Raw genomic sequence first — 27,961 nt, forward strand, 5'->3', positions numbered from 1 at the left:
AACTCCCCCCTCCCTGCACCCCATTTTCCTGGGGAGTCCCCCATCACCCCCGGGTTACCCCAAACCCCCTCCCTGCACCCCTTTATCTCAGGGTGTCCCCCCGTCCCCATCACCCCTGGGTTACCCAACCCCAAACCCCCTCCCTGCACCCCATTACTGGAGACCCCGCTCCCCATCGCCCCCCGGGATCCCCCCTCCCCACCCCGAGGCCCCTCTGGCCCCGCCCCCTGCCCAATAGCAGGGTGGGGGCGTGTCCTCCAGCCCCGCCCCTCTGAGCAGCTGGCCAATGGACGCGGCGGGGGCGTGGCCGGGGGCGGGGCGCGGTGTCCGGCCCACACGTGTTCGGTGGCGCCGCGGAGCGGGCAGCGCATGGAGGCGGCGGGCGGAGCGGCCCCGGCCCCGGGCCGGGCTCGGCCGGGCCAGCCCCAGCCGCCCGCTCCCCCGCAGCCCCAGCCCAAGAGCCGGGAGCTCTTCAGGAGCCAGCGGAAGGAGTCCGAGGTAAGTGACACCCCCCGGGCGCTCCCTGTGGCCGCTGCTCGGGGTCGGCAGGGGGACCCTCCGTGGGGTGCGGGGTCCCTGCCGCGGGGGTTGGGGAGGGTCCCGGCCCTGGGGGTGCCCCCGCTGCCCTGGGGGTTTGTGGGGTCCTGCGGGTGCCCAGCCTGGAGGGGGGTTTCCCGGGAAACTTCCCCCTGGCGCTGACACCCCCTCCCCGAGAGCTGGCAGCAGGATTTTGGGGTCCCAAGTGGGTTCACCCACATCCTCCAGCCACCCACTCACCCCCCTCACCAGGGGCTGGGGCCGCAGTCCCCTCTGCCGCCCTTCACCCCTCCCGCCCCAAAACCACTAAACCCCCGCTGGCTGCGTTGCTGCTGCTGCTCTGCCTCGGTGCACCCACCAAATTTGTGGGTACTGGGCTGGGGAAGCAGGACCGGGCTCAGGTCACCAGGATCTGTCTGGGACTGATGTCCCCGGCCACCAGAAAGGGATTCCCCCGTGGGCACCGGGTGGGAAGAAGCTGCAGCTCCCCAGGGAGCTGACCCAAAATAGGTCCCTCTTTGCTGCGAGACGGTTCCCCCCGCAAGCCCTACCCGTGAATTTGGGGTCTGCGTTTCCCTCCTGGCTCCGAGAGCAGCCGCTCGGCCTGGCCAAGCGGATTAACGCCGCACGCGCTTCGCCGAATTCCTGCTGGGCTTTGGCTCCCGAACCGCTGCAGAAACCGGGGGAGAAACAAGCGCTTCGGGCTGAGCCCGGGGCTGCGCGTCCTCTGGGCTCATCAATATTAATTGCGACGATGCGCGTCGGTTCTGAGATGCGGGGACTTGGGATGAGAAATGATGTGACTTCGGTTGATGCTCCGTCCGCGTGTTGCCTCCCCGGGGCTGGCGGCGCGATGCCGCGTTGGGTCTCGTCTGGCCGCTCCGGCATCATCCTCCGGAGGAGTTTCATGCTCCAGTTCCTCGTCCGCAGGGGAGGAGGGGGGAGATCCACAACCCTATGGGCTTCAAAAAGCGAAGCGCGGCCACTAAAACAGCTGGATCTGGGATGCAGGGACAGAGCACAGGGAGGTTTTGCATCCTCCCGGGTGCTTTTGCTTCAAACCAGCCCCAGAGTTTGTTTTGAAGCGTATGTGCGGCTTCAAAATGCATCAAGTATTCCCTGGCGCTTTGAGTCCTGCTGCTGCTTTCCCCGGGACTCAAGAGACGCTGGTTTTACCCTCGCTTCCCAAATTTGCGCCATTTTAAAGCAGCATCGTGCGGACGTCCCTGCAGACCCGTGTCGAGATCACCCTGGAGGAGTTTAACACAAGATTGGGGACACGCAGGGACATGCCAGCCCCCCGTGACCCCAACTCGCTCTCCGCAGGGCTCGGTGGATTGTCCCAACCTGGAGTTCGAATACGGCGATGCCGACGGCCACGACGCCGAGTTAGCAGGTGAAACGGAGCTTGGGAGATGTGTTGCTATTTATACGTGTCCGTTGGGGCGGAAAAACAAAACCAAAGATCCCTTTGGGAGGCGGGGGATGGATATCGAGTGGTATCATCCTTGCCCTAATAGAGCAAGAGGGGTTTATTAATAGAGAGCCACTCGCTCTCTGGGAATGAGCAGAAGGGCCGCGCGGGGACGGGTGACGTGTCACAGCCCGGCCTGGGAGGTGTCACCCGTTATTGTGGGTGTCACGATGGCTCGAGTCCTCGTCCTATATCTCCCGACTGCGGCCGCTTCTTTGCGGTCCTGAGCGCAGCAAAAGGGTCACTTTTAGCTGTTTGTGGCTCAGCTGGCCTGGGTAAAGCACATTTTTGCTTCGAGGGAGCCTTCCTCTTCCCTTGCAGGACCAATTCAGGCCCCCATGGGGCTGCTCAGCACCGTAGGACTTGTAGGGATTATATAGGCACAGGCACAACATTGTGTCTCTCCAAGTCCAGCCCCTGTTTCAGGTCCCAAGCTCTCCGAGCTGCTGGGTGTGAAATCGGTGCAGGTCTCACCCGGGGCTCCTGCCGTCCCTCCCTTTGCAAACTGCATTAAACGGGACACAAAATTACCCCCTAAAAGAAAAAAAGGCTATGGAATTGCAAATACAGCTCAAGCACCATCGCTGTGAGCAGGAGCTGAGAACAGCCCAGCCTGGGCACGGGGTGAGAATCAGAATTGGTTTGGGTGGAAAAGCCCCTCGAGATCATGGAGTCCAACCATAACCCACCCCAGCACTGCCCCGTGTCCTGAGAACCTCATGTCCGTCTGTCCAGCCCTCCAGGGCTGGTGACTCCAGCACTGCCCTGGGCAGCCTGTTCCAATGCCCCACAGCCCTTTGGGGAAGAAATTGTTCCCACATCCAACCTCAACCTCCCCTGGCGCAACTTGAGGCCGTTTCCTCTGCTCCTGGCGCTTGTTCCTGGGGAGCAGAGACAAATGATGAATTTGGCAGCACTAGGCGGTTCCAAGATGCCGCTTGGAGCTCCGGACGAGCTCAGGGCTGAGTTTAGATCTCTGGGGATGTCTCTTCGGGTGTGCAGGGATGTTCCAGAGCCCCGTGAGGAATTTGGCCTCAAGTTGCGCCAGGGGAGGTTGAGGTTGGATGTGGGAACAATTTCTTCCCCAAAGGACTGTGGGGCATTGGAACAGGCTGCCCAGGGCAGTGCTGGAGTCACCAGCCCTGGAGGGCTGGACAGACGGACATGAGGTTCTCAGGACATGGGGCAGTGCTGGGGTGGGTTATGGTTGGACTCCATGATCTCGAGGGTCTTTTCCAACCAAAATGATTCTCCGAGAGGGGTGAAACCTCCCCCAGGGTCCCTGCTGACCCCATTCTATAATCCCTTTCTCCACCAGAGCTGTACAGCTACACCGAGGAGCCCGAGCTCAGCACCAACAGGAGATGCTTCGAGGAGGATTTTCGCGCTCAAGGTACGAGCTGTGGGCTCAGCCCCCAGAGGGGAGCGGGACCCCGGGGAGGCACCGGCTGGCTGTCGTGTCCCCTTCGCAGCGCAGGGCAGGACGTGGCTGGAGCTGGACGCGGCTCAGCACAAAGCCTACGTGATGCGCCTGCTGGACGCGCTGGACGTGGTCAACAGGGACAAGCGGCTCCAAGTAGCACGGGCCATCCTCTACCTGGCCCAGGGTAAGGACCACAGCACCACATCTGGATGCGGCTTCACCTCGGGGTTTGGAGAAGCTTTCTCCTGGGGTCTGTGCAAAGAAGCTCCTTCCCCGGATGGCCCCGTGTGCTCCAGGGGTTCAGAGGCAGCTCTCCCCAAACCGAATCCTCCCTTCGGGCCTCTCCAGGTGTCTTTGGAGACTGTGATAATGATGGTGATGTCCTGCACTGGTCTCGGCACAACAGCTTCCTCCTGTACCGCCTGGGAACCTTCACCGCCTTCCTGGAGCTCCTCAACATGGAGATCGAGTGAGAGGCCCCCACACCCCTCACCCTCCTGGTCCTCTTCCTCTTATTCTTTCTCCTCACCCTCCTCTTCTTCATCTTCTTTCTCCCCATCCTCCTTACCCTCCATCTTCTTTCTCCCATCTTCCTCACTCTCTTCTTATGTCCTACTCACCCTTCCTCACCCTACTCTTCTTCACCTTCTTTCTCCTCATCCTCCTCACCTTCTTCTTCCTTCTTTCTCCCCCAATCCTCCTCATTCTCTTCTTCCATCCTCCTCACCTTCCTCACCCTCCTCTTCTTCATCTTCTTTTCCCCATCCTCTTCATTCTCTTCTTCCATCCTCCTCTCCCTCCTCTTCTTCATCTTCTTTCTCCACATCCTCCTCACCCTCATCCTTTTCAGCTCCTTTCTCCCTATCCTACTCACCTTCATTCTCTTTCTCCCCATCTTCAATCTCTTCTTCCATCCTCCTCACCTTCCTCACCCTCCTCTTCTTCACCTTCTTTCTCCTCATCCTCCTCTCCTTCCTCCTTCTTCTTTCTCCTACCCATCCTCCTCATTCTCTTCTTCCATCCTCCTCACCTTCCTCTTCATCTTCTTTCTCCACATCCTCCTCACCCTCATCCTTTTCAGCCCCTTTCTCCCTATCCTACTCACCTTCATTCTCTTTCTCATCTTCAGTCTCTTCTTCCATCCTCCTCACCTTCCTCACCCTCCTCTTCTTCATCTTCTTTCTCCCCATGCTCTTCAATCTCTTCTTCCATCCTCCTCACCCTCCTCTTCTTCACCTTCTTTCTCCTCATCCTCCTCACCTTCCTCCTTCTTCTTTCTCCTACCCATCCTCCTCATTCTCTTCTTCCATCCTCCTCACCTTCCTCACCTTCCTCTTCTTCATCTTCTTTCTCCACATCCTCCTCACCCTCATCCTTTTCAGCTCCTTTCTCCCTATCCTATTCACCTTCATTCTCTTTCTCCTCATCTTCAATCTCTTCTTCCATCCTCCTCACCCTTCTTCACCCTCCTCTTCTTCACCTTCTTTCTCCTCATCCTCCTCACCTTCCTCCTTCTTCTTTCTCCCCCCCATCCTCCTCATTCTCTTCTTCCATCCTCCTCACCTTCCTCACCCTCCTCTTCTTTATCCCCATTGTCTTCATTCTCTTCTTCCATCCTCCTCACCTTCCTCTTCTTCATCTTTCTCCACATCCTCCTCACCCTCATCCTTTTCAGCTCCTTTCTCCCTATCCTACTCACCCTCATCCTCTTTCTCCCCATCCTCACTCTCTTCTTACATCCTACTCACCCTCCTCTTCTTCATCTTTTTTTAATCCCCATCCTCCTCACTCTTTTATTACATCCTCCTTGCCTTCTTTACCCTCCTCCTTCTTCTTTCTCCCCATCTTCCTCACTCTCATGTCCCACTCACCCTTCCTCACCCTCCTCTTCTTCACCTTCTTTCTCCACACCCTCCTCACTCTCATCCTTTTCAGCTCCTTTCTCCCTATCCTACTCACCTTCATTCTCTTTCTCATCTTCAGTCTCTTCTTCCATCCTCCTCACCTTCCTCACCCTCCTCTTCTTCATCTTCTTTCTCCTCATCCTCCTCACCTTCCTCCTTCTTCTTTCTCCCCCGCGTCCTCCTCATTCTCTTCTTCCATCCTCCTCACCTTCCTCACCCTCCTCTTCTTCATCTTCTTTCTCCCCATGCTCTTCACTCTCTTCTTCCATCCTCCTCACCCTCCTCTTCTTCATCTTCTTTTCCCCATCCTCTTCATTCTCTTCTTCCATCCTCCTCACCTTCCTCTTCTTCATCTTCTTTCTCCACATCCTCCTCACCCTCATCCTTTTCAGCTCCTTTCTCCCTATCCTACTCACCTTCATTCTCTTTCTCCCCATCTTCAATCTCTTCTTCCATCCTCCTCACCTTCCTCACCCTCCTCTTCTTCACCTTCTTTCTCCTCATCCTCCTCACCTTCCTCCTTCTTCTTTCTCCTACCCATCCTCCTCATTCTCTTCTTCCATCCTCCTCACCTTCCTCACCTTCCTCTTCTTCATCTTCTTTCTCCACATCCTCTTCACCCTCATCCTTTTCAGCTCCTTTCTCCCTATCCTACTCACCTTCATTCTCTTTCTCATCTTCAGTCTCTTCTTCCATCCTCCTCACCTTCCTCACCCTCTTCTTCTTCATCTTCTTTCTCCCCATCCTCCTCACCTTCCTCCTTCTTCTTTCTCCCCCCCATCCTCCTCATTCTCTTCTTCCATCCTCCTCACCTTCCTCACCCTCCTCTTCTTCATCTTCTTTCTCCCCATCCTCCTCATTCTCTTCTTCCATCCTCCTCACCCTCTTCTTCCTCATCTTCTTTCTCCTCATCGTCTTCACTCTCTTCTTCCATCCTCCTCACCTTCCTCTTCTTCATCTTCTTTCTCCACATCCTCCTCACCCTCATCCTTTTCAGCTCCTTTCTCCCTATCCTACTCACCTTCATTCTCTTTCTCCTCATCTTCAATCTCTTCCATCCTACTCACCTTCCTCACCCTCCTCTTCTTCACCTTCTTTCTCCTCATCCTCCTCACCTTCCTCCTTCTTCTTTCTCCTACCCATCCTCCTCATTCTCTTCTTCCATCCTCCTCACCTTCCTCACCTTCCTCTTCTTCATCTTCTTTCTCCCCATGCTCCTCACTCTCTTCTTCCATCCTCCTCACCCTCCTCTTCTTCATCTTCTTTTCCCCATCCTCTTCATTCTCTTCTTGCATCCTCCTCACCTTCCTCACCTTCCTCTTCTTTCTCCACACCCTCCTCACCCTCATCCTTTTCAGCTCCTTTCTCCCTATCCTACTCACCTTCATGCTCTTTCTCCCCATCTTCAATCTCTTCTTCCATCCTCCTCACCTTCCTCACCCTCCTCTTCTTCATCTTCTTTTCCCCATCCTCTTCATTCTCTTCTTCCATCTTCCATCCTCCTCACCCTCCTCTTCTTCACCGCGCTGAGCGCGTCCCCTTGCCCGCAGCAACAGCCAGGCCTGCAGCAGCGCGCTGAGGAAGCCGGCCGTCTCGCTGGCCGACAGCACCGAGCTCAGGTACCTCCTCTTTTCCTCCCTAAATGTCGAACTTTGATTGCGGGGTGACAATAAAACCGGGGCAGATGTATTGTTAACCCCCTTTTTTCCCCCCTTCAGCCCCTCCCTCTGCCCCGTTCCCACTCAGCACAGGCGATCGGGAGGGAAAGAAGGGCAGAGAGAAAAGAGTTGGAAACAGTAAAAATGTTTAACTAATGCTACTGATAAAATAGAGAAAATAATACAAAATATACAAAACCAATCTTGAAAATCTCAGCAGCTGCAGAGCCGGCACCCAAAGTCCTGGACTGGACTCTGCAGCCAAGCGGAGCTGGATTCAGTCTGTCACTGGCCTCAGTTTGCAGGGGTGACTTGCAAGGTCCTCTCCTAATGTCGCCATAAGGAAAAGGGACGAGATCCTCGTGATCTCGCACTTTTGTATGAAGTATCACGGGAATGGGATGGAATACTCAGTTGGTCAGTTTCAGTTCACCGCTGGTTGCTCCTCGCGGGATGTGCATCCGTCCTTATCAGCCCAGCGACCTCGCGTTCCGTTGCCATGTCTACCAAAACATGTATCTGGCTTTCAGTAAGGAGATTTTAGCTGAGAGTAACACACCAGGACACTAACACATTGGGTGAAGCTGTGGGACAACCGCTGAGGACAAAGTGTCCTCCGCCTGGCAGTGTCACCTCCCTGTCATGCTGTCCCCACAGGGTGCTGCTCAGCGTCATGTACCTGATGGTGGAGAACATCCGTGTGGAGCGGGAGGAGGATCCCCCCGAGTGGAAAACCTACCGGGAGACCTTCAGGATGGAGCTGAGTGAGCCACAATGTTCATTGTGCCCTAACGAGGTCCCTTCGTTGTGCTGGACCCGCGCGGAGACCCCGGGGATGGGGGAGCTGCTTGGAACCCGCTCTTGGTCCCTCTCTCCGCCAGGTTTCCCTGTGCACACTGACGAGCCGTTTGCTCTTCTGCTCTTCACGATGGTGACCAAGTTCTGCAGTGGCCACGCTCCACACTTCCCCCTGAAGAAGGTCCTGCTCCTGCTCTGGAAGGTGCTTCTGGTGGGTGAACACCTTTCCTTTTTCCAGAAACCGGTCATTTTGGGAACAGTGCTGATGCAGCCAGAACATTCCCCACCATTCAGTCCAACCATAACAAGGTTATTTAGGATGACGCAGGAGGCTGACACAAGGTGAAGAGCTTCTTCTGGGGTGAGGGTTAATGGGGTTAATGTCATTCATGGGGAGCAATATGGAAAGGGGGAGTGTCAGGAGGATGGAGCCAGGCTCTTCTGGGTGACAACCAGTGACAGGACAAGGGGCAATGGGTGCAAACTGGAACACAGGAGGTTCCACTGAAAGAGGAGAAGCAACTTGTTGGGGTGAGGGTGGCAGAGCCTGGCCCAGGCTGCCCAGGGGGTTGTGGAGTCTCCTTCTGTGCAGACATTCCAACCCGCCTGGACACCTTCCTGTGTAACCTCATCTGGGTGTTCCTGCTCCATGGGGGGATTGCACTGGATGAGCTTTCCAGGGCCCTTCAACCCCTGACATTGTGACTCTGTGAGGGTGGGCTGAGCCACGCAGAGGACACGGGGTGGGGAAGATGAATGAAGCCATGACGTGGTTTCATCATCCTGACGGCCCTGAAAGCCCAGAGGAACCAGGGGTCCAGGAGGGTGTCCGCTCCCCGCTCTCTCACCCGTCTCGTTGGTCCCTAGTTCACGCTGGGCGGATTCGAAGCCCTGCAGGCCATGAAGGTGCGGAGGCGCGAGGAGCTGGGGCTGCCGCCGCTGCCCGAGGACAGCATCCAGGTGATGCGCAGCATGCGCGCCGCCTCGCCGCCCACCTACTCCATCGAGCTGGTGGAGCAGCAGCAGCAGCAGAAGCGTGGGCACCGCAGCCGCAGGGTAAGAGCAGGTTCATCCTCCCAGCACGTGGCCCAGACGCTTTTCCAATAGGGACCATTGTCTGTTCAAGGAGGCAACTTGTGCTCGGGGGCGTGTTTCCCTTCCCCACAAGTGCTTGTGTGTTTTCCAGTTTCATAGAATCATAGAACAGTTTGGGTTGAAGGGACCTCCCCAGCTCCCCCAGTTCCTGCTGCCATGAGCAGGGACATCTTCACCAGCTCAGGTTGCTCAGACCCCGTCCAGCCTGGCCTGGGATGTTTCCAGGGATGGTTCATCCACCACCTCTCTGGCCAACCTGGGCCAGGCTCTCACCACCCTCAGGGCAACAATTCCTTCCTCATGTCTGGTCTGAATCTCCCTCCTTTATTTTAAAACCCTCACCCCTTGTCCTATCGTAACAGGCGCTTCTAAACACTCTGTCCCCATCTTTCTTATGGGCCCCTTTTAGTCCAGAAAGGCCGCACTAAGGTCTCCTGGAGCTTCTGTTCTCCAGCTGAACACCCCAACTCTCTCACTTGTCCCCAGCAGAGCTGTTCCAGCCTCGGATCATTCCTGTGGCTCCTCTGGCCCCTCTCCAGCAGGTCCATGTGTGTCCTGTGCTGAGGACCCAGAGCTGGCCCAGCACTGCAGGGGGGTCTCAGCAGAGCGGGGCAGAGGGGCAGGATCCCCCAAACCTGCTGCCCATGGGGCTGGTGACACAGCCCAGGATACAGTTGGATTTCTGGGCTGTGAGTGCACATTGACAGGTCATGGCCAGTTTTCCATCCCCCAGTATCAGTTGCAGCAAATCAGCCCCACGACACATTTGATAGCGAAGAAGTGAAATGACTTCCTGACCCTATGGCCAAGGGCTGATAAGGAGCAAACTGCTCACAGCAAGTTTGTCCTCTTGGAGTTGTTGTGCTACGATCAGAGGATGAAAACTCCTCTTTTGCTAGGAAAGAGATCTTGGATGGTAGCTCCAGAAGTTAAGATGGAAAGTGGGGTCATATCTCCTACAGCAGCAAGGTTGTTCCTTGCCCAGACTTTGGTGGCAACAGCTAGGAGGGAAATCCTCACCGGGGGAACATCTGGGAGCCTGATCTTTCCAGGAGGGAAATGAAATCCATGGAGTGACTTGAATTTCTCCTTCTGCTGCAGCCCCTGGTGAAGCAAGACAGCTTGGATATCTACAACGAGAGAGACCCCTTCAAGAATGACGAAGCAGGAGTTGACGAAGAGGAGAACGATGACGTGGACAGCGGGATCGAGGGGGAACTGGACCTGATGGAGCGGGACGCAATTATCCCCACTGTGCCTGCTCAGCGCCCACCTATTGAAAGGGTGTCGTTCCCCAAGGGGCTCCCCTGGGCCCCCAAAGTCAGGTAAATCCAGCTGGTTTCATCGCCATCCTCCCTAGTCCTGCCTCCCCTGGAGCTCATTGCAGGTTGAACATCACTCTGTGGCAAGTTTGGTGGCCTCTGGCCAGTTGAATTGAAGTGGCTCCACTTCTTTTTTTAGTTTTGATTGGTCCTTTCTGGACTGGGTTTAGCTGAGCGCTTCCCCAGGCTTTACAAACCAAGCGCGGCCAATAAGTGGCAATCCCAATTTGGACAACCCGGGCTGTACTGGGAGGAGGCCGGTGCTGGTGGGAGCAGGGTCAGCGTTCCCAGCCGGCACCGGTGGGGAAGGGTCCAGACTAATCATCCTGGGAGCTGGTTAATGACATTGCCGCCTGCTTTTCGGGTGGGACTCGTGTGTTGCCAGACGAAGCCTTCTTGAATGGCCTTGCTCCAAGGCGAGAAATGGGAGCAAACCATCTGAGGATAAAGAAGTTGGTGCCTTCCCTTCTTAAAAGCAGCTCTGCTACATGTGGCGTAGGGGAAGGATTAGGAAAATAGGGTGAAATCCTCTGTCCCCTTCCCTCTAATCCTTGTGAGGGGTGTTTTTGCTGTTGATCTGAACACATCTGATGGAGCACAAGTGTGATGGAGCAGCTGAGGGACCTGGGGGTTCAGCTGGAGAACAGGAGCTGAGGGGAGACCTTCTGATCTCTGACCTGCCTGAAAGGAGCTTGGAGCCAGGGGGGTCGGGCTCTGCTCCCCAGGAACAAGTGCCAGGAGCAGAGGAAACGGCCTCAAGTTGCGCCAGGGGAGGCTGAGGTTGGATGTGGGGAACAATTTCTTCCCCAAAGGGCTGTGGGGCATTGGAACAGGCTGCCCAGGGCAGTGCTGGAGTCACCAGCCCTGGAGGGTTGGACAGACGGACATGAGGTTCTTAGGGACATGGTTTAGTGCTAGAGTTGGGTTATGGTTGGACTCAATCATCCTGAGGGTCTCTTCCAACCAAATCGATTCTGAATTTAATCCATTATCGTTAAATCAGAGGAGCGAGTACCTTTTCCATGAGGGAACAGTGACAGGGTTAAGCGTGTCTACGCAGAACACTCCTCCCGGGGACACGGCAAGAAGCGCTTTCCCACGTGTGTCTCCACGCACGCAGTGTGTTCGTACTCCGCATAACCTAACGCTCTCAGCTTCAAAATCAAACCATGCTTGTTTTTCTTGGCTGGTGCCTGGAAATCCAGCTGGGTTTCCTTCTGCCCTGGCTCACGGTTCACGTCCTACTTGTCGTGCTGAGACCCCGAGCAGTTCTCATGCAAGACGTGCAGGGTGGACAAGGCGCCAGCTTTGCGCTCTCGGAGCAGCACGTGCTCCGCCAGACTGCAGAGACGACATTTGTTCGCTCCAAGCGAGCAGATGCTGTTGAAGCTGCATATGCTGGGAGCACAGAAGGTGGATAAAAAGGTGCTGGTGGTCGGGAACTCCTCTCTATTTATTCTCACACTCCCATGGAGCTGCACAGCAAATACAGATGGTTTTGGTTCACGTTGCTCCCAACCAACGGGCCAACTGCTATGAAGACCTCTAGAAATCAACCCTCGAAAGCTCAAAGGTTCTTGCTGCTGTCCTTTCTGAGCGATGTACATTGCGAGCTGCTCTATGTCTATTTTCCAACCTTCTCCTTGTTTTTGTTTCTCTGCTGCTCCATCAGGCAGAAAGACATCGAGCATTTCCTGGAAGCGAGCAGGAACAAATTCATCGGCTTCACGCTGGGACAGTGAGTGTTATGTGTGCGGGTCCAGCAAAGCCTGGCTCATAGCTCCTACCTGTGCAGTTTAACTGGTGGGAGCTGTCACAGACCTTAGGCTTTCTCAACTAAACCAGCCTAAGGCGTGCTTGGGACGATGCGGCGCAGCGCTGCATTCTGCTGGGGCTCCAGCAGTGCACTCGGTGTTACAAAAACATATTCTTGGAGATTCTGGTCTCTAAGGACCTCTTTCTATTAAAAATCAGGCCTAGCCCAGAATAAGTGACCCCTGGCTCAAGCCAGAGACTGGTCTGGGGTGGGAGGGAGTTGGAACAATCTGGTATCCACAGCAAATGACCCAGTTTGTGAATGAATCAAGCTGCGGGTGCGGAGTCATCCTGGCACGGGGCATGTTCATTTTTAGACGCGGTGCTGGGCTCACGCTGGCTCCACACAGACACCTGATGTCACCCCTGTTTTTCACCCTGGTTTCACGCCTCCCTTGTGCAGGTTTTGCTGGGGAGAGGGTGGGTCATGCCAACACCTCCCAATTCCTGACCCAAATGGGGTGCGTTATGCAGATTCAGTAAACTACAGGCTCCCTCTGTATAGCGTGGAAGTGTTAAACCGCATCTTCTTCCCAACCTTGTACTTACCGTCTTTCATCGCCCACAGAGACACCGAAACCCTGATAGGGCTGCCCCGGCCCATCCATGAGAGCGTGAAGACACTGAAGCAGGTAAGATGGTGTCTCCTGTATCCAAACCGGCGTGGTCAGCAGGACAAGGGCAGTGACCCTTCCCCTGTGCTCTGCATTGGGGAGGCCACACCTGGAGTGTTGTGTTCAGTTCTGGGCCCCTCAGCTCAGGAAAGAGATTGAAGTGCTGGAGCGGGTCCAGAGAAGAGCAACAAGGCTGGGGAAGGGACTTGAACACAAGCCCTATGGGGAGAGGCTGAGGGAGCTGGGCTTGTTTAGTCTGGAGAAGAGGAGGCTTAGAGCTGAGCTCAGCACTCTCTAGAACTACCTGAAGGGCAGTTGTAGCCAGGTGGGGATTGGGCTCTTCTCCCAGGCATCAGCAATAGGACAAGGGGCCATGGGCTTCAACTCTGCCAGGGGAAATTGAGGCTGGAGATTAGAAAGCAATTCTGTGCAGAGAGTGGTCAGGCATTGGAATGGCTGCCCAGGGAGGTGCTGGACTCACCGGCCCTGGAGGTTTTAAAACTGAGATTGGCCATGGCACTTAGTGCCATGATCTAGTCAATGGACTGGAGTTGGACCAAGGGTTGGACTGGATGATCTCTGAGGGCTTTTCCAACCCAGTCCATTCTGTGATTCTGATTCCACCATCTTGGGTGGATGCAGCAGCCCAGAAAGCCTTTGGGTGGCAGGCAGCTTGTCCAACCTCAGCCCTTGCTGGATTTGCTCCCTGGTACCCAGCCGATGCTCTGGGGTGGGACTGGAGCCACGGACATCTCATGGAAGCGTGGAAATCTTTGGCCAAGATCACCAGGGCCATGGGGGGATTGTAGAGCATCGTCTCATACACATAAATTGTGTGATACAGCTTTTATACAAGTTTGAAGCTCCTCAGGTGTAAGTTCCCAGCCCACAGTAAATGTTTCACGTGAGTTTTAGTCTTCTGCGCCTCTTCAGCTGTTGTGCAGCAGCCCCTTCAGTCTGAGCTCTTGCTGTCTCTGTCCTGAGAAGTCAATCTGATACATCCAGTCAAGGTCTGAACAGCTCGAGAGGGGCTGGATATGCACCTCAGGTGTGGGATCCTCATGTCTGACCTCCAGGTGAAACAGTTACTGGAGGGAGTAAGAGGGTCCCTTCTTGTTAGTTGTCACAGGAACACCTTCTGGAGCTTCTTGTAGGAACTGGGGGGAAAAATGGAAAACTGAGCCTATCTGAGGTCTGGATTGCCTTTTGGAGGCGATCGTCCCTCTCCATTTACTTACAGACTGCTCCTAGGAGTAGGTGGTTATAATCAAAAGCACGATGTGTGAGGAACTTCAGGGGCAGAGGGATGTCCCAGACAAAGATGAGTTCTCCATGTACCTACTGTATCCTGTACACCTCACTCAAATACTACCGGAATCAGCGACTGTTGTCATGGCCGACTGTGTTTCGTCCTTCGTTTGTGATATTGCTCCGCCTGTGTCTGTGTATTTTGGCAGCACAAGTACGTTTCCATCTCAGACGTCCAGATCAAGAACGAGGAGGAGCTGGAGAAGTGTCCCATGTCTCTGGTAAGAAGTAGCTGCACCCCATCACCAGATGGATGTGTAGAAGATTTCCAAGGTGTTATAGAAACCTTAACATTCTCCGTGACCCTTAGGACACACCTTGGATGCTCTGTTTTTTTCTAGAAGTCCGTATCTTGATCAGTGGAGAAAGAGCTGGCGCTTCCATGCAGCTGTGCCCATCATTAAGTCCTCAGGCTGGGTTTTGTGGGGTGACTGACCCATCTCAAGTGTGTGGACTGGAGATACTTATTTTTTTGCCTTATTTCTAATGTTTCTCTGTGCTAGGGGGAAGAGGAAGTCCAAGAAACCCCTTGTGAGGTCTTGTATCGAGCAATGTTGTACAATCTCCCCCAGTATATGGTAAGCCCCCGTTTCTTAAAGAAGAGCTTTTGAGTGGGGAATGTTGCGGATTCGTGAGCTGCATGAGGCTGCTGGGGTGTGTTCAGGGCTTCAATGGTGAGATTTTTGGTGGGAATCCAGAGCAGAGTTGGGTGGAAAGCACAGTCCAAGAGGAGGGATTCAGAGGATCACAGGGTGTAGATACCCAGGGTCACAATCAAATGGTTGGAGACAGGACAGTGGTTGGAAAACAAGACGTGTGTGGAGGATTTGGGAACAAGGAACAAAGTCCTGTACATTGGTGGGAGCTCAAAACTGGCTCCTGCCCTCCGGACAGCAAGGGGAACCACTTGGGGATGGTCCCATGTTGTCTCTTGAGCTGTGTGAGCTACTGTATTTACCAACAAGCTGTTGCACACTGACACAGGAACCTTCACTTCTGACCTCAACCTGTGGTCTTCTCTGGTCCCTTGAGCCTTTGTCCTTCTTGCCACAATTAACTTTCTGCTATGATATCATGCTGATCTCCAAGCGTGACAACTTGCTGGGCCAGGAACCAAACTAAACCATCATCGTGCTTTATGTAGCTCGGCAAACAAGGTGATAACACCTTCAGGTCTCTGCCCACCTGGCTGTGATCTCAACAGCTGTTGAAACGGTGGAGAGACTGTAGGTTACGACCTTCCTTACAGGACATCCCTTGCAGCCTTCCCGTGAGATTTAGCTGCATTGGGCGAGGCTTTGAGCAACCTGGTCTGGTGGAAGGTGTCCCTGTCCATGGCAGGGGGTTGGGACTGGATGATCTTGAAGGTCCCTTCCAACCCAAACCATTCCCCACACTTGGCCTGTCTGTCCATGGTATAAAAGCAGAGGTTGAGCCTTGGCATAGTCAATCCATCATGGTGAGCAAAGCTTGGGCTGGTAAAACCTTATAGAGTTGGCTTCAAGTTGTCCAGTTTCAGCAAGTGAAGGAGAAGGAAGGGGTGTCCCTCCTGGGAGCATCCCATCACACCTGGCCTCCCCTGCAGATCGCTTTGCTGAAGATCCTCCTTGCTGCAGCGCCCACCTCCAAAGCCAAGACCGACTCCATCAACATCCTGGCGGACGTGTTGCCCGAAGAGATGCCGTAAGTCCTTGAGGAGGTGGCCACCAGCCATCCCAGCTTTGCCACAAAGTCTTGGACCGAGCAGGAGGGTTGGGGTTTGCCAATAGGTTCGGTGGGCTCCAGATTTGGGGAAATCTCTTTGGAGAGGTGCAAGCTACTGTTGCTACCAGGGCAGAGCGGTGAAACCAAGGATGTGATGCTGCATTTTCAGGAGTGGAACAATTTGAGCGCAGTCAGTGGCCACTGTGCTCTGCTGGCTAAGGGATACAAATCATAAAATCATGCTAATTGATATAAATCATAAAGAAGCATGAGCATATGGCAGGTGTTCTTCATAACACTCCCCCAGGACTGCTGGCGGAGGGCAACCAGCTTTTTTTTCCCCTTTTTTAATGCACTTTGGTGTCACCAAACAGGAGGGGATGGAAATGGGAGTCCCAGAGGGGAGCGAAAGTCCCTGTTTCTGCAGAGCCTGTCCAGATGAATAAGGACCCAAGAGTCCCTTAGTCCCCCTTGCTCCCATCCCCACCTTCTTTCCCTCCAACCCAGCGTCACCGTCCTCCAGAGCATGAAACTGGGGATCGACGTGAACAGACACAAGGAGATCATCGTGAAGAGCATCTCGGCTTCGCTGCTGCTGCTCCTCAAGCACTTCAAGCTGAACCACATCTACCAGGTGAGCGTAGAGAAGAGGTTGACCATCGCCAAGCTGGTCCTAAAGCCGGGGTGTCCTGATAGACCCTCTCCTAAAAGACATCTCCAGGAAGGGGTTCCACGAGGAGGAGCAGATCGCTTTTCCGTAGCTGCAGGCCAGGATTTGGGTAGGGTTACTCAGGCAGGGATAACCCACCTGCGGTGTATCTCTGACTGTATTTCATCAGGATGGTTTCCACTCACCTGGGAAGAGTTTTCAGGCTTCTGGAAAAATTCATACTGTGGTCGATCAGGTTGAAATTTAGGAAGCAGCACGAGCCTCCGCTGGTAAAAGGGGGTGAGGAAAGATCCTCTTTAGCTCCGTCTCCTCTCCAGTGGCCAGAAATAGTGCTGGGTACGACCTCTCGAGGTCAACCAGTCCTCGGTCCCTCCGCCGATCGAGTTCTTGGGGCTCCGGTTTCAGCAGAGCCTGGAGATCTGGCTCCTAGACGCAATCCGGTTTCTCGTTTCATCTGCGCGGCACCAATCGAACCGGCCACACGTGAGGTTTTCCCTGGTTAAAAACCACAGGGACTGATTTGAGCTGTGGCCTGGGCCCAGTTCTCCACTCGTTCTGCAAGTCCAGCAATTAGCGCTTTGTCATTTTTGATTTCTTTTAAAGGTTTCAGCACGCTACAAATCCATCTGTGTTATGCAGCCCACTGGTATTTATTTGTGCATAAATATAAATCCATTTATTGGATGGGATAAAAAGAAACAACCCCCCCCATTTTTACAAGCCCACATTTGCTCTGGGTCCCCCCATGTCCCTTCACTAATTTTTCCAGCTTCACCCCCAGAACGGCTCCTCTCATTTCTTCCTCCATTGCCGTCTGTTGTTACATCTGCAAACAGCTGTGGGGTTTTCTCCCCCAGTCCTGTTTTATGTCTGATTTCAGACCTGCACACCAACGCAGATCGTGGCGGGGTTTGATACCTTTTTTTGGTCTCGGTTCTGTTGAGATTGGGCATTTCTTACAGCAACAGAGAAACTCCATCAAATTATTGCAGTTCAGCATTGTCTTGGGTCAGATCCTATATATTAATAACACATTAGTTGCTGGCAGCTGCATTTTGAAGCAGTGAGAGCATCTCAGTTCCAGGTAGTGGGGACTCACAACTAACAGCGATGGGATGGGGTAGGATATTGCTGCTATCTGCGTCTGTCTCTTTAAAGAACAGCAGAGGTTTGTTGTATTACACAGCTGTACACACCCAGACCATTTAATGTTTAGAGGGGGAGAGGAATTAAAAGCATATATTAAGGTAAGGTATTTTTCAGTCAAAATTAGAGAAGGGACTGGGCTTAGCGTGTGACAGCAATAGGAATTATTGTGTTTTCTCATGTAATAGCTCCATCTCCTCCTTCCCTCTTCCCCATACATTGTTTTGCCACAGGTTTTATTTTGAAAAGCTGGGTGCTTTTCAAATGGCATTAGATGCAGCTATTCCTAAAAGGTTTGCATGTCTACTCTGTGGAAACAGAGTTTTCCAGCTGGTGGGAGCTGCTGTATACGATGCAAACCTTGTACAGCAGAGTTCTGCGAGGGGAAGACGGTCTGGAGCAAACCATCGAGACCGCTTTGCTTTGGGCTGGAGGTGGGTTTCTGTTCCCAGATGGTGGTTCCAGCTAACGTTGACCCATTTCACTTCTCTTCCTCAGTTTGAGTACGTGTCCCAACATTTGGTGTTCGCCAACTGCATCCCACTGATCCTGAAGTTCTTCAACCAAAACATCATGTCTTATATCACTGCCAAAAACAGGTATGGCCGCTTCTCGGGGAGAGAGAGGTGATGGGGCAGGGAGGTTTGTCCATGAGCCAGCACTGGGCCCTTGTGGCCAGGAAGCCAGTGGGACCTGGGGTGGGTTAGAAGGGGGTGGTCAGTAGGTCAGAGAGGTTCTCCTGCCCCTCTGCTCTGCCCTGGGGAGACCACACCTGGAATCTTGTGTCCAGCTGTGGCCCCTCAGTTCCAGCAGGACAGGGAACTGCTGCAGAGAGTCCAGCGCAGCCACCAAGATGCTGGAGGGAGTGGAGCATCTCCCGTGTGAGGAAAGGCTGAGGGAGCTGGGGCTCTGGAGCTGGACAAGAGGACACTGAGGGGGGACTCATTCATGGGATCAATATGGAAAGGGGCAGTGTCAGGAGGATGGAGCCAGGCTCTGCTGGTGACAACCAGGGACAGGACAAGGGGCAATGGGTGCAAACTGGAACACAGGAGGTTCCACTTGAATATGAGAAGCAACTTGTTGGGGTGAGGGTGTCAGAGCCTGGCCCAGGCTGCCCAGGGGGTTGTGGAGTCTCCTTCTGTGCAGACATTCCAACCCGCCTGGACACCTTCCTGTGTAACCTCATCTGGGTGTTCCTGCTCCATGGGGAGATTGCACTGGATGAGCTTTCCAGGGCCCTTCCAACCCCTGACATTCTGGGATCCTGTGATGAGGAACCCTGAGTGGTGGGACCGAGCGAGCGCTGATCCCACGTGTGGCTTTGGGGCGGCACGTTCTCCATTACAGGAACAGCTGGAGGGCAGCAAATCCCTTCTGCTTAATGAGAAAAACTGGACGGGGGGTTCCGAACCTCTCACCAGACTACTGAAATACACAGACACCCATTTCCCTTGCTGGCAGGCTTGTTTTCATCATTACGTGAACTCCTGGAAAGTGGTCCTGTGCCACCAGGCACCTGTGGGTCACAGCTTCCAAGATCCTGGATGGGGTAGAGTCTTGGAGCTCTTTTCTGCTTTTTCTAGCTACAATTCAGCTTTCCTGAGTCCCTCAGGTTTTGCACAGCCTTTCAGTTCTACTCTGAGCAAGGCACCAGCCCTGTTCTGAGCCTGCGTGGGGACCGGCTGGGTCACCACACGTCGGCGTAAGGACTGAAAGAGCACAACTCATTCACACCCCGGTGGGCTGGGTAGCATTTCCCCGTTTGGAGGGAGGCACCGCAGGGGATGTTGCTGTTAGAGCGATGAAAAGATCCTTTTTGTTGCTTTTTGATGCTCTTTTAGATGCTTTGTGTTGCTGTTGAGCCCCGCGGAGGGCTGGTCTCCCTCCTGCACGGGGCGGTTGTGCAGGGGTGAGAAGGCACGCATGGAATAAAACAGAAAGTAATATATTAATTCTCTTCCTGATCAACATTTCCACTTTTGCTCCTGTGCTTTGAAGGCACATAAGGGAGGAGGAAACGTAGGCGAGGAGAACACAGCTCTGCTTTCCGATGGAGGTTTCACAGGCAGGTTTGAAACGAGCTTTGCAGCTGGATGCTCCAATCTGGGGAGGTTTAACTACCCAGTCTGATACTGGTTTTTCAGACGTGCTGAACATCAGATGCTGCCCTGCAGAATTTTTGTTGCATTCAGACATATAGACCCCAGTCCAGCGATGCTGCAATGGGAAACATCAGAAGTGATGCCGGTGCAACAACAACTTGTGGCAAATGGGCTTCCAGTTTGTGCGTTACGATGGGTAGGAACCAGCGAGGAGCATCTGTCCTTGTGGTCAGACAAGCCCTTTGTGGGGCAAACGCTTTAAAAACGCCTGGTTTAGGGGATGTCCTGACCTTGAGTGTTTATCCTAGATGATCTTGGGCTCGGGGATGGTCACAAGTCAGCTTGTTGCTCAGCAGCTGGATTTAACAACAAAAATAGCGAGTGAGAGGGAATACAAGAACTGAAGTTGCATGATAGTGCACGCTTTGGTTTAGGTCAGCGCTTGTCTCGGGGCACGGATAGCATCAGTATATGTACGTTTTATCTATCTATCTATCTATCTATCTATGTATCTATCTATGTATATATGTATATACACTTTAAAAAAATTATGATTGCCTACTTGTAGAAAGGTAATAGGCCAGGAGGGCATCTTGGAAATGCCCTAGTTTTGAATCGTCTTGCTGGTAATCAGCCGTCTCCGTTTTAACCGAAGATCCATTTTGGTTTTTGGTTTTCCCTTTTTAAAAACATACATATGAATAACTAATCCGTTGTGTCTTAATGGACCCAAACCCTTCGAGCTCTTCCTAATGCGCTCGGGCTGTGCTGCGAGGCCGAAAGGAATCGATGTGCATAATCATATAGGTCATCTTAAAAGTTACTTGAATATTTAGCTGGTTCTTAACAAGTCTCTTCTTTCCTGTATCCCCCAGCATCTCCGTTCTGGATTATCCACACTGCACGGTCTATGATTTGCCCGAGCTCACTGCGGAAAGCCTGGTAAGCAGCACAGAAATGGCCCTTGTAACCGGTATTGCTGTGTGCCAGTGGGCGAGGAAACCTTTCCCAAACCGACCCCAAACCTTCCCAAAATTAGACCTATTTTTTCCCCCTCCAGACTTAAAAGTTCCTCCTGTGGTTATTCTGACTCACTATCGTTGTGCTCTCCATAAAAATAGTTGGGTTTAGAGTTTTCCCTTTTGCTTCTCCAAACGAGGGACCCTGCGTTTAAAAAGGATTCACCCAGAGGCCGTCGCTTCCCAGGTTTAAATTGCTCTGAGCATCCACGTTTGTAAGATGCTGGTAGATGAAGGAATGAACCAAATTCCCTGCGGAGCGGAGCCAGAGGATTCTGGAGACTGGCCAGCGCTGGGTGGATTTACAGACGTTAATGATGAGACATTAATGCTGGCAGGTTGATAAATGCAGTAATTCAAATGCAGAGTGAGCTGGACTCGGACAGGGCGCAGAACAGGGACGAGCTTTGGGGTTCACAGAGGGATTAAAAGGGAGACCCTTAATGATGCAGAGGTGATCTCATGTGTCCTGGATACTAAAATCTTAATTTTATATCATTTTCCTTAGCTTTATAAAGGTTGAAATCACTGAAATAAAGCGAAAAGTTTTCCCTGCTTTCCCCAAGCCAAAGCTGCTCACAAGTCCCTCCAAGGCTGGGGTCAAACTGGTTTTATTGCCTCTGCACCCACAGCATTTCCAATCCGCCGCTGGGATGCAAATTCCTACAGTGAGTTGATTACAGCAGATCAATTTGATATAAAAACCCGCTGTGGGGTGCGTGTGGGTGGGCGTGGGATGGTCACGCGTGGCCAGTGTCCCCGCTCCGTCCTCCGCTGCTGTCCCACGTGTTTATGAGGTTCTTAGGGACAGTGTTGGGTTAACGCTTGGACTCAATGATCCTGAGGGTCTTTTCCAACCAAAATGAAGTGATGATTTCTCCTTTTCGGTGCCTGCTCAGGGTGACAGCTCCTGGATGTCACCCCCCTCCTTATCACCGGGATCGGGCCCTCGGTTTGTGCTGGTCCATGGGCTACTTGCCAAAGGCTGGGTGACCATCCAGCCCTGCCGGGTTCCGCATCCTGGCCCAATGGGGACATCTAGTGACACATCGCCGAGCGCTCCGATGGCTCTTGCTAATCCTTATGCTCACGCTAAGCTCGGTGGCTGTAGAAGACAGAAAATGTTAGGGAAAGTGTTCCCAGTTACCCCTTCCCAGTAGGGTCTGGTCCCCAGTTTGCATTAAATGACAGCATCTCATCGCTTTCCTCCAGCGGACACGGGTGTTGGCCTCACCGGAGACTAATTTAATTACCAAATATGCAGAAACAAACTCACGTGTTTGTCTTTGGGAGGATACCCATGAGTGAGGATGTCATAGGAATGGGGAGGGTAACAGGAGACGGGGACAAAAGGAGGATTAAAGTCGGTTTATCCTGCTCCCCCCTTCCATAAATCTGATGGAAAGACTCTGTGGCTTGAAGCTGTAGAGACAACATCAGGTTGGTGACAAGCAGAAATCCAGCTGCCTATGAAATGGGTATCGCCTTCTCTACTGGGATTTTTTTGGAAAAACTACTCGGTGCAGAGGGAGTGGGTGAGAACTGGGCACTGATATGAAGCTGCATGAGCACTGGTCCTGAGCTGCTACCCCCAGAGCATCCGTGAGAGCCTTGGGGACATCTCGGTGACATCGTGGTGACATCTGCGCTGGGTGTGCAGGAGCTTCCAGCGCAGACGCAGCCTCTACGGCCAGAAAAGTGCATTTGCTCCGAGTGGCTTTTACCCAATCCCGCAATTCAATAAATCAGAAACACTTTATGGTCTCTAAAACTTACACGTACCGTGGGATTTTTACAGAAATTACAGGTTCGGTGCTCGGTTTTAAGAACAAAGGTGGGATTTTCTTGGGTAAATGTAGTTTTGAAGCTGGATTAGACCCCCTAGGGATGCCCAGAGCCTGGATGGTGCAACACAGTTTTCTCCAGGAGCCGTTAAGGCCGGAGCCGCCTCTAAGTGGTTTATAAATTAAGCAGCACTTATTTCCACTCTCCTCCCCTAATAGGTTATTTGTGGGACGCTTCTGCTGCGCTCAGTGCTCTTCAGACATAAAGCAAGTTACTGTAGTGGTGGAATTACTGCTCAAATGCACCATGGGCAATATTTACGCAAGCTGGAGGTGCTTATGTTTAATTAATATTTAAAATATCAGCTGCACTTAAGCCAGAGGGGATCTTTGTTACACAAAAGTCTCGTCCTCCTGATACCAATGCTGCTGTTTGTCATCCTCCGTTGTTACGTGATTTCCTTTTATTTGTCTGTAATATGTCTTCTAAGCATGTGGTAATTTGTGAATTAATTAATATAATTAAGAAATAACTGTTTTCTAAGCAGCGGTGGTCACCAGGCTGTGATTTGCTCTCTGCCTGTAAACAACGAATACAAATCTACCACAATAAATATTTCCTGTGAGGGAACGACGTGATTTCTCTCAGCTCTTCCTCTAAGCCTAAACGCCGATTAAAATGCTGTTTGCAGAATGGTTTTCCCCAGAATCTGTTGGATTCTGAGCAGCACGACGCCAACAGCTCTGCTGCTCCATTGGAAGTCAGAGTAGTGCAGGCAGTAAGAATACAGATTTTCGTGGCGGTGACGCTTTTCTTTCCCCATTGCAGGAAGCCGGAGACAACAACCAGTTCTGCTGGAGGAATTTGTTCTCCTGCATTAACCTGCTGAGGATCCTCAACAAGCTGACCAAGTGGAAGCACTCGAGGACGATGGTAAGGTGACGCCCGTCTCGCCGTCATGCTCAGAATTTCTTCTGGGGCTTCTCCTTCTTTATAACCCGCCCATTTTCCTTTCACGGATTGAGCCTTAAATGCAGAAATACTTATTCTTCTGCAAATAGTGCTTATTTTTATGATCCGCAAGCCCTGTGCAGCAAGCGTTGAATGCTCCTGTTTACCTACTTGGGGTTTGCACCCTACGTGGCCCAGGTTTAGTGCCCCGAGCTGCACTTGTGTGTCTTTATTCCCTCCATTTTTGCGCCCTTAGCTGCAGTAGCAAACACTTTGAATACGCTTAACAAATTAGGATATTGGTTAGCAAAACAGATTAACACCACCTCCTTAGCATTGTCCATTTTAGCAGATGTTGATTCAATTAGACATGCTACGCTTCAAAATCCTGCAATCGCAGCGCAAGGACATGGTTGTGAAGACTTTGACGGGATGTGTTGCATGAGCTTGTCTGATATCCTGAATCCATTCACAAAGCAATTAGAAGGTTAGATGATATGGCCAAGAAATTAACCTATGAAGACTGAGGTTTAGATGAATGGTTGGGGTATTACAGGATGGATTAAGGATTTAATAAAAAATGGTCTAGTTCTGGTGATGGTTGTATTAGTAATACAAGCTTGTCGTTTGTATCTTACAATGTACAGGAGAAAAATCCACGAAAGGTCTATAGCTAGTTGAAAAATAAAAAGGGGGAATTGTGGGGGACTATGGGGGTCCATGGATTCCCTGATGGAGGGTATGGGAACAGAAACTGACCTTGAAGATATTAAGGTGTACCCGTGAGGAAGAAGGGAATCAAAGAGTAACATTGATGAGAGCAAAATTAGCCAATGATACATTAATGCCTGTAACCAACAGCAAAAAGACACTTGAGCTGGTAAAGATTATAAAAAGGCATTGTGGCAATAAATGGAGTCTGCTGTTTGTGCATATGTCTATGTCATTTGTCCGTCTTGATCGCAACACGTTGCGTTAATTCGCGCTGATTTCTTGGCAGATGCTGGTGGTGTTTAAGTCGGCCCCAATCCTGAAGCGCGCTCTGAAGGTGAAGCAGGCCATGATGCAGCTCTACGTCCTCAAACTGCTCAAAATCCAGACCAAGTACCTGGGGCGCCAATGGAGAAAGAGCAACATGAAAACCATGTCCGCCATTTACCAGAAGGTGCGGCACCGCATGAACGACGACTGGGCCTACGGCAACGGTGAGCGGGGCCGGGGGGATCCTCATTAGTGTTCGTCAATATGGAAAGGGGCAGTGTCAGGAGGATGGAGCCAGGCTCTGCTGGTGACAACCAGGGACAGGACAAGGGGCAATGGGTGCAAACTGGAACACAGGAGGTTCCACTGAAAGAGGAGAAGCAACTTGTTGGGGTGAGGGTGGCAGAGCCTGGCCCAGGCTGCCCAGGGGGTTGTGGAGTCTCCTTCTGTGCAGACATTCCAACCCGCCTGGACACCTTCCTGTGTAACCTCATCTGGGTGTTCCTGCTCCATGGGGGGATTGCACTGGATGAGCTTTCCAGGGCCCTTCAACCCCTGACATTTTGTGACTCTGTGATTCTCTCCATGCAGAGCTGTAAGTGGCACACATGGTGCAGGGGGGTGACATTTTTTGGCCCTTAAACTTGTTTGGATCAGTATTGGGGATTTTTTATGAAGCTTTATGTCACCGTTCAGCAGCGTCAGGAGGGATCAGAGAGTCATAGAATGGTTTGGGTTGGAAAAGATCTTTAAGATCAAGTCCAACCATAACCCACCCTGTCCCTGCCCCAAGTCCTGAGAACCTCATGTCCGTCTGTCCAGCCCTCCAGGGCTGGTGACTCCAGCGCTGCCTTGGGCAGCCTGTTCCAATGCCCCACAGCCCTGTGGGGAAGAAATTGTTCCCACATCCAACCTCAGCCTCCCCTGGCGCAACTTGAGGCCGTTTCCTCTGCTCCTGGCGCTTGTTCCTGGGGAGCAGAGCCCGACCCCCCTGGCTCCAAGCTCCTTTCAGGCAGTTGTATAGGGTGAGAAGGTCACTGATTGCTGAGGAAAGGTGGCAATAATTGGATCAGGATGCTCCATCAGGGTCAGCTCCATCTCCACCAAGCCCAGGGCTGCTCTTTCCCATTCCCAAATCACTTTTGCCATCAAGCCACCCAGTTGTCCTGGTATCTGCACCACACATGTGTGTTTAGGGTGGTCGTGGAGTGAAACTCTGACCGACGGCTCCACAGCTCACACCTGAGAAACAACAGCGGTTACAACCCAGCAGTGCGGATACTCCGAACCCACCAGCTGGAGCCCAGACGAGATGTTCCAGTCTGTTTAAATAGCTCTTCTGGGTCTAAATCTGTATTTTTTTAGGTGTCACAAAGCTTCTGATGTTGCCCATGTGTGAATCCACAGGATTCATGAGACCACGTCCTCTTATTCCCTTGTAAGGATGCTCAGTTGCTGCAAGAACTCACCCAAGCTTAGGACAAGAAGAGAAAGTATTAAAATACCTTTTTGCCTTAATAATACAGTCCTAAATTTTTGCTCAGGGTGTATTTTCTTTGTAATGAGGATTAATTAGAGAAATTGGGTAGCATTCCTGTTTCAAAAGAAAACGGGGCAGGAAGTAAAAGCCTAATGTTAACTTTTCACAAGGGGGAAAGGCATTATAATCATGTTAGGGTGTTTAATTCCATCTGTAAAAGATATAATCTATTTTTTTGAAGACTTCTATGCTCTTGATAGTCGTGACGCTAATTCAGAAGAACAAAAAGCTAGACTTGATATTTTAAATTTCACTTTAGGGCTAGTGGCGTTCCCCAAAGAAACAAAGAGCTGCAAGATGGGACTTTTCCTTTTGTTTACAGGGATTTCTGTCCTGCTTTTCTCGGCACGTTGGCTGTTCCCTGTGGGATTAAATATGGCAGTGGAGGGGTTTTTGTGGCACTAACGGCATAAAGCCATGGGACGCCTTGGGTGACTTAAATAGCTTGAGCACTACGTGCTCCAAAACAAGACAACTACCTACATCACCTGCCCTAGAGCGAGATTTTGCCATAAAACCTGAATTTTTAAGCCAAATGTGAAGGATAAATTGGTGTGTGTGTCCCAATTTCCCCAACAAGAGTTAATCAGCAACATGATGACGCGCCCACCTGCACAATCCGCCACTCAGAGGCTGCATCCTGAGCCGGACAGTTCACCAGGAGACGTGATCTGGAGTTTTCCTAGTGTATTAGTTTTATCTTTGTGTATCTGGATTGATACCCAGCTCGGACCTTTCACTCCCTTGAGCGCTGCTGAGCTTGGTCGTCGATGGAGGTTTTTAAACTGAGATTGGACATGACGCTTAGTGCCATGATCTAGTAAACAAACTAGAGCTGGACCAAGGGTTGGACTCGATGATCTCTGAGGTCTTTTCCAACCCAGTCGATTCTGTGATTCTGTGTGAATTCACTGACCATTATGGAGCAAATGACTGTTTTGTATGGATTTACAGCTCATATTTTTGATGTTATATGTTTAAATAATATCAAATATTTAAAATATCGAGGTTGTTATGCCAGTTATTAGCTTTTCAACATCATTCATAATTAAATTTGTCCAAATTTGTAAAACTTTTTCGGTAGCTCATAATAAGTTGGCCAGGTTTTAGGCACGTGCATTAAATCTTAATCTCTGCTTCAGCCATCCAGGGAGATTTTCAGTAAAACTGTGGGGACTTTCAGAAAAAAGCAGGAGCTTGATAATAATAGAGTCTTTAAAATGCTGCAGAGCTGAAACAATTGTATTTCTATAGGAAGCTTTTTGCCTGCCTAAGTAACAAGGGATTTTAATGTATTTCATTTGAATACCTTAAATTAAAATGCATACATTGATTAGGAGTAGTAACTAGGAGTAATTGACTGGCCGATGCTAAAGTCAATTCAGGCACGTGGTAGCTGTAAAATCTTCGTCCTTTCTTTAGATCAAACCTTATCAGAGTGACTTGTTCCTACAAGACTTTGGCTTCTCCTTCCATGCAGATATTGATGCCAGACCGTGGGATTTCCAGGCTGAGGAATGCACCCTGAGAGCCAACATCGAGGCCTTCAACAGCCGCCGCTACGACAGAGCTCAGGACTCGGAGTTCGCGCCGGTGGACAACTGCCTGCAGAGCGTGCTGGGCCAGCGGCTGGAGCTCCCCGAGGACTTCCACTACTCCTACGAGCTCTGGCTGGAGCGGGAGGTGTTTTCCCAGCCCATTCGCTGGGAGGAACTGCTGCAGTACCAGTGAGAGCGACACCTTCGCCTGCCGCTGCTCCCACCGCAATGAACACTCAAGGTGCTACAGACAGAAGATTCCTTGAGATCTGGGTGTTCTTAAGCATGGCTGGAAGAAAAATACTGGTCCAAGGAGAGCAAATGTCTTTATATCAACCCTGCATATTCAACTTTTTGGAGGTCACCCCTTCCCTGTGACTTCTTGGAGGCCAGATTGTACCAACAGACCTGCACAGAGGCCACGGACCAGGTTCCAGTGTCACACAAGCGGCAGTGACAAGAGTGAGTGTATCTGGCACAGGTCGAGCTCAGCGCCCACGTCTGTCTCTTGGCTCAGTTCACACGTATAATTTTGTTGGAAGTGCATCTCGCAAGGTTTTCCTCTCTCCCACAT

At 51.9% G+C, this 27,961-nt stretch overlaps 1 protein-coding gene across 1 annotated transcript; it reads left to right on the forward strand.

Annotated features, from left to right (window-relative positions):
• Window positions 1–369: 369 nt before the first annotated feature.
• Window positions 370–27,580, forward strand: STRIP2 (striatin interacting protein 2; the record flags this gene model as incomplete). Its single annotated transcript, XM_080363363.1, has 21 exons — window positions 370–498; window positions 1,864–1,933; window positions 3,330–3,404; window positions 3,484–3,618; window positions 3,783–3,903; window positions 6,889–6,957; window positions 7,654–7,760; window positions 7,878–8,005; window positions 8,662–8,850; window positions 9,991–10,214; window positions 11,884–11,949; window positions 12,595–12,658; window positions 14,098–14,169; window positions 14,452–14,526; window positions 15,534–15,631; window positions 16,160–16,286; window positions 17,967–18,067; window positions 20,449–20,515; window positions 23,206–23,310; window positions 24,329–24,533; window positions 27,330–27,580. 21 exons carry the CDS (start codon window positions 370–372, stop codon window positions 27,578–27,580), a joined length of 2,478 nt encoding a protein of 825 aa, XP_080219489.1.
• Between the last annotated feature and the right edge of the window lie 381 nt (window positions 27,581–27,961).

This window comes from Nesoenas mayeri (genome assembly GCF_963082525.1).
Source record: "Nesoenas mayeri genome assembly, chromosome: 1".
Taxonomy (NCBI): domain Eukaryota; kingdom Metazoa; phylum Chordata; class Aves; order Columbiformes; family Columbidae; genus Nesoenas; species Nesoenas mayeri.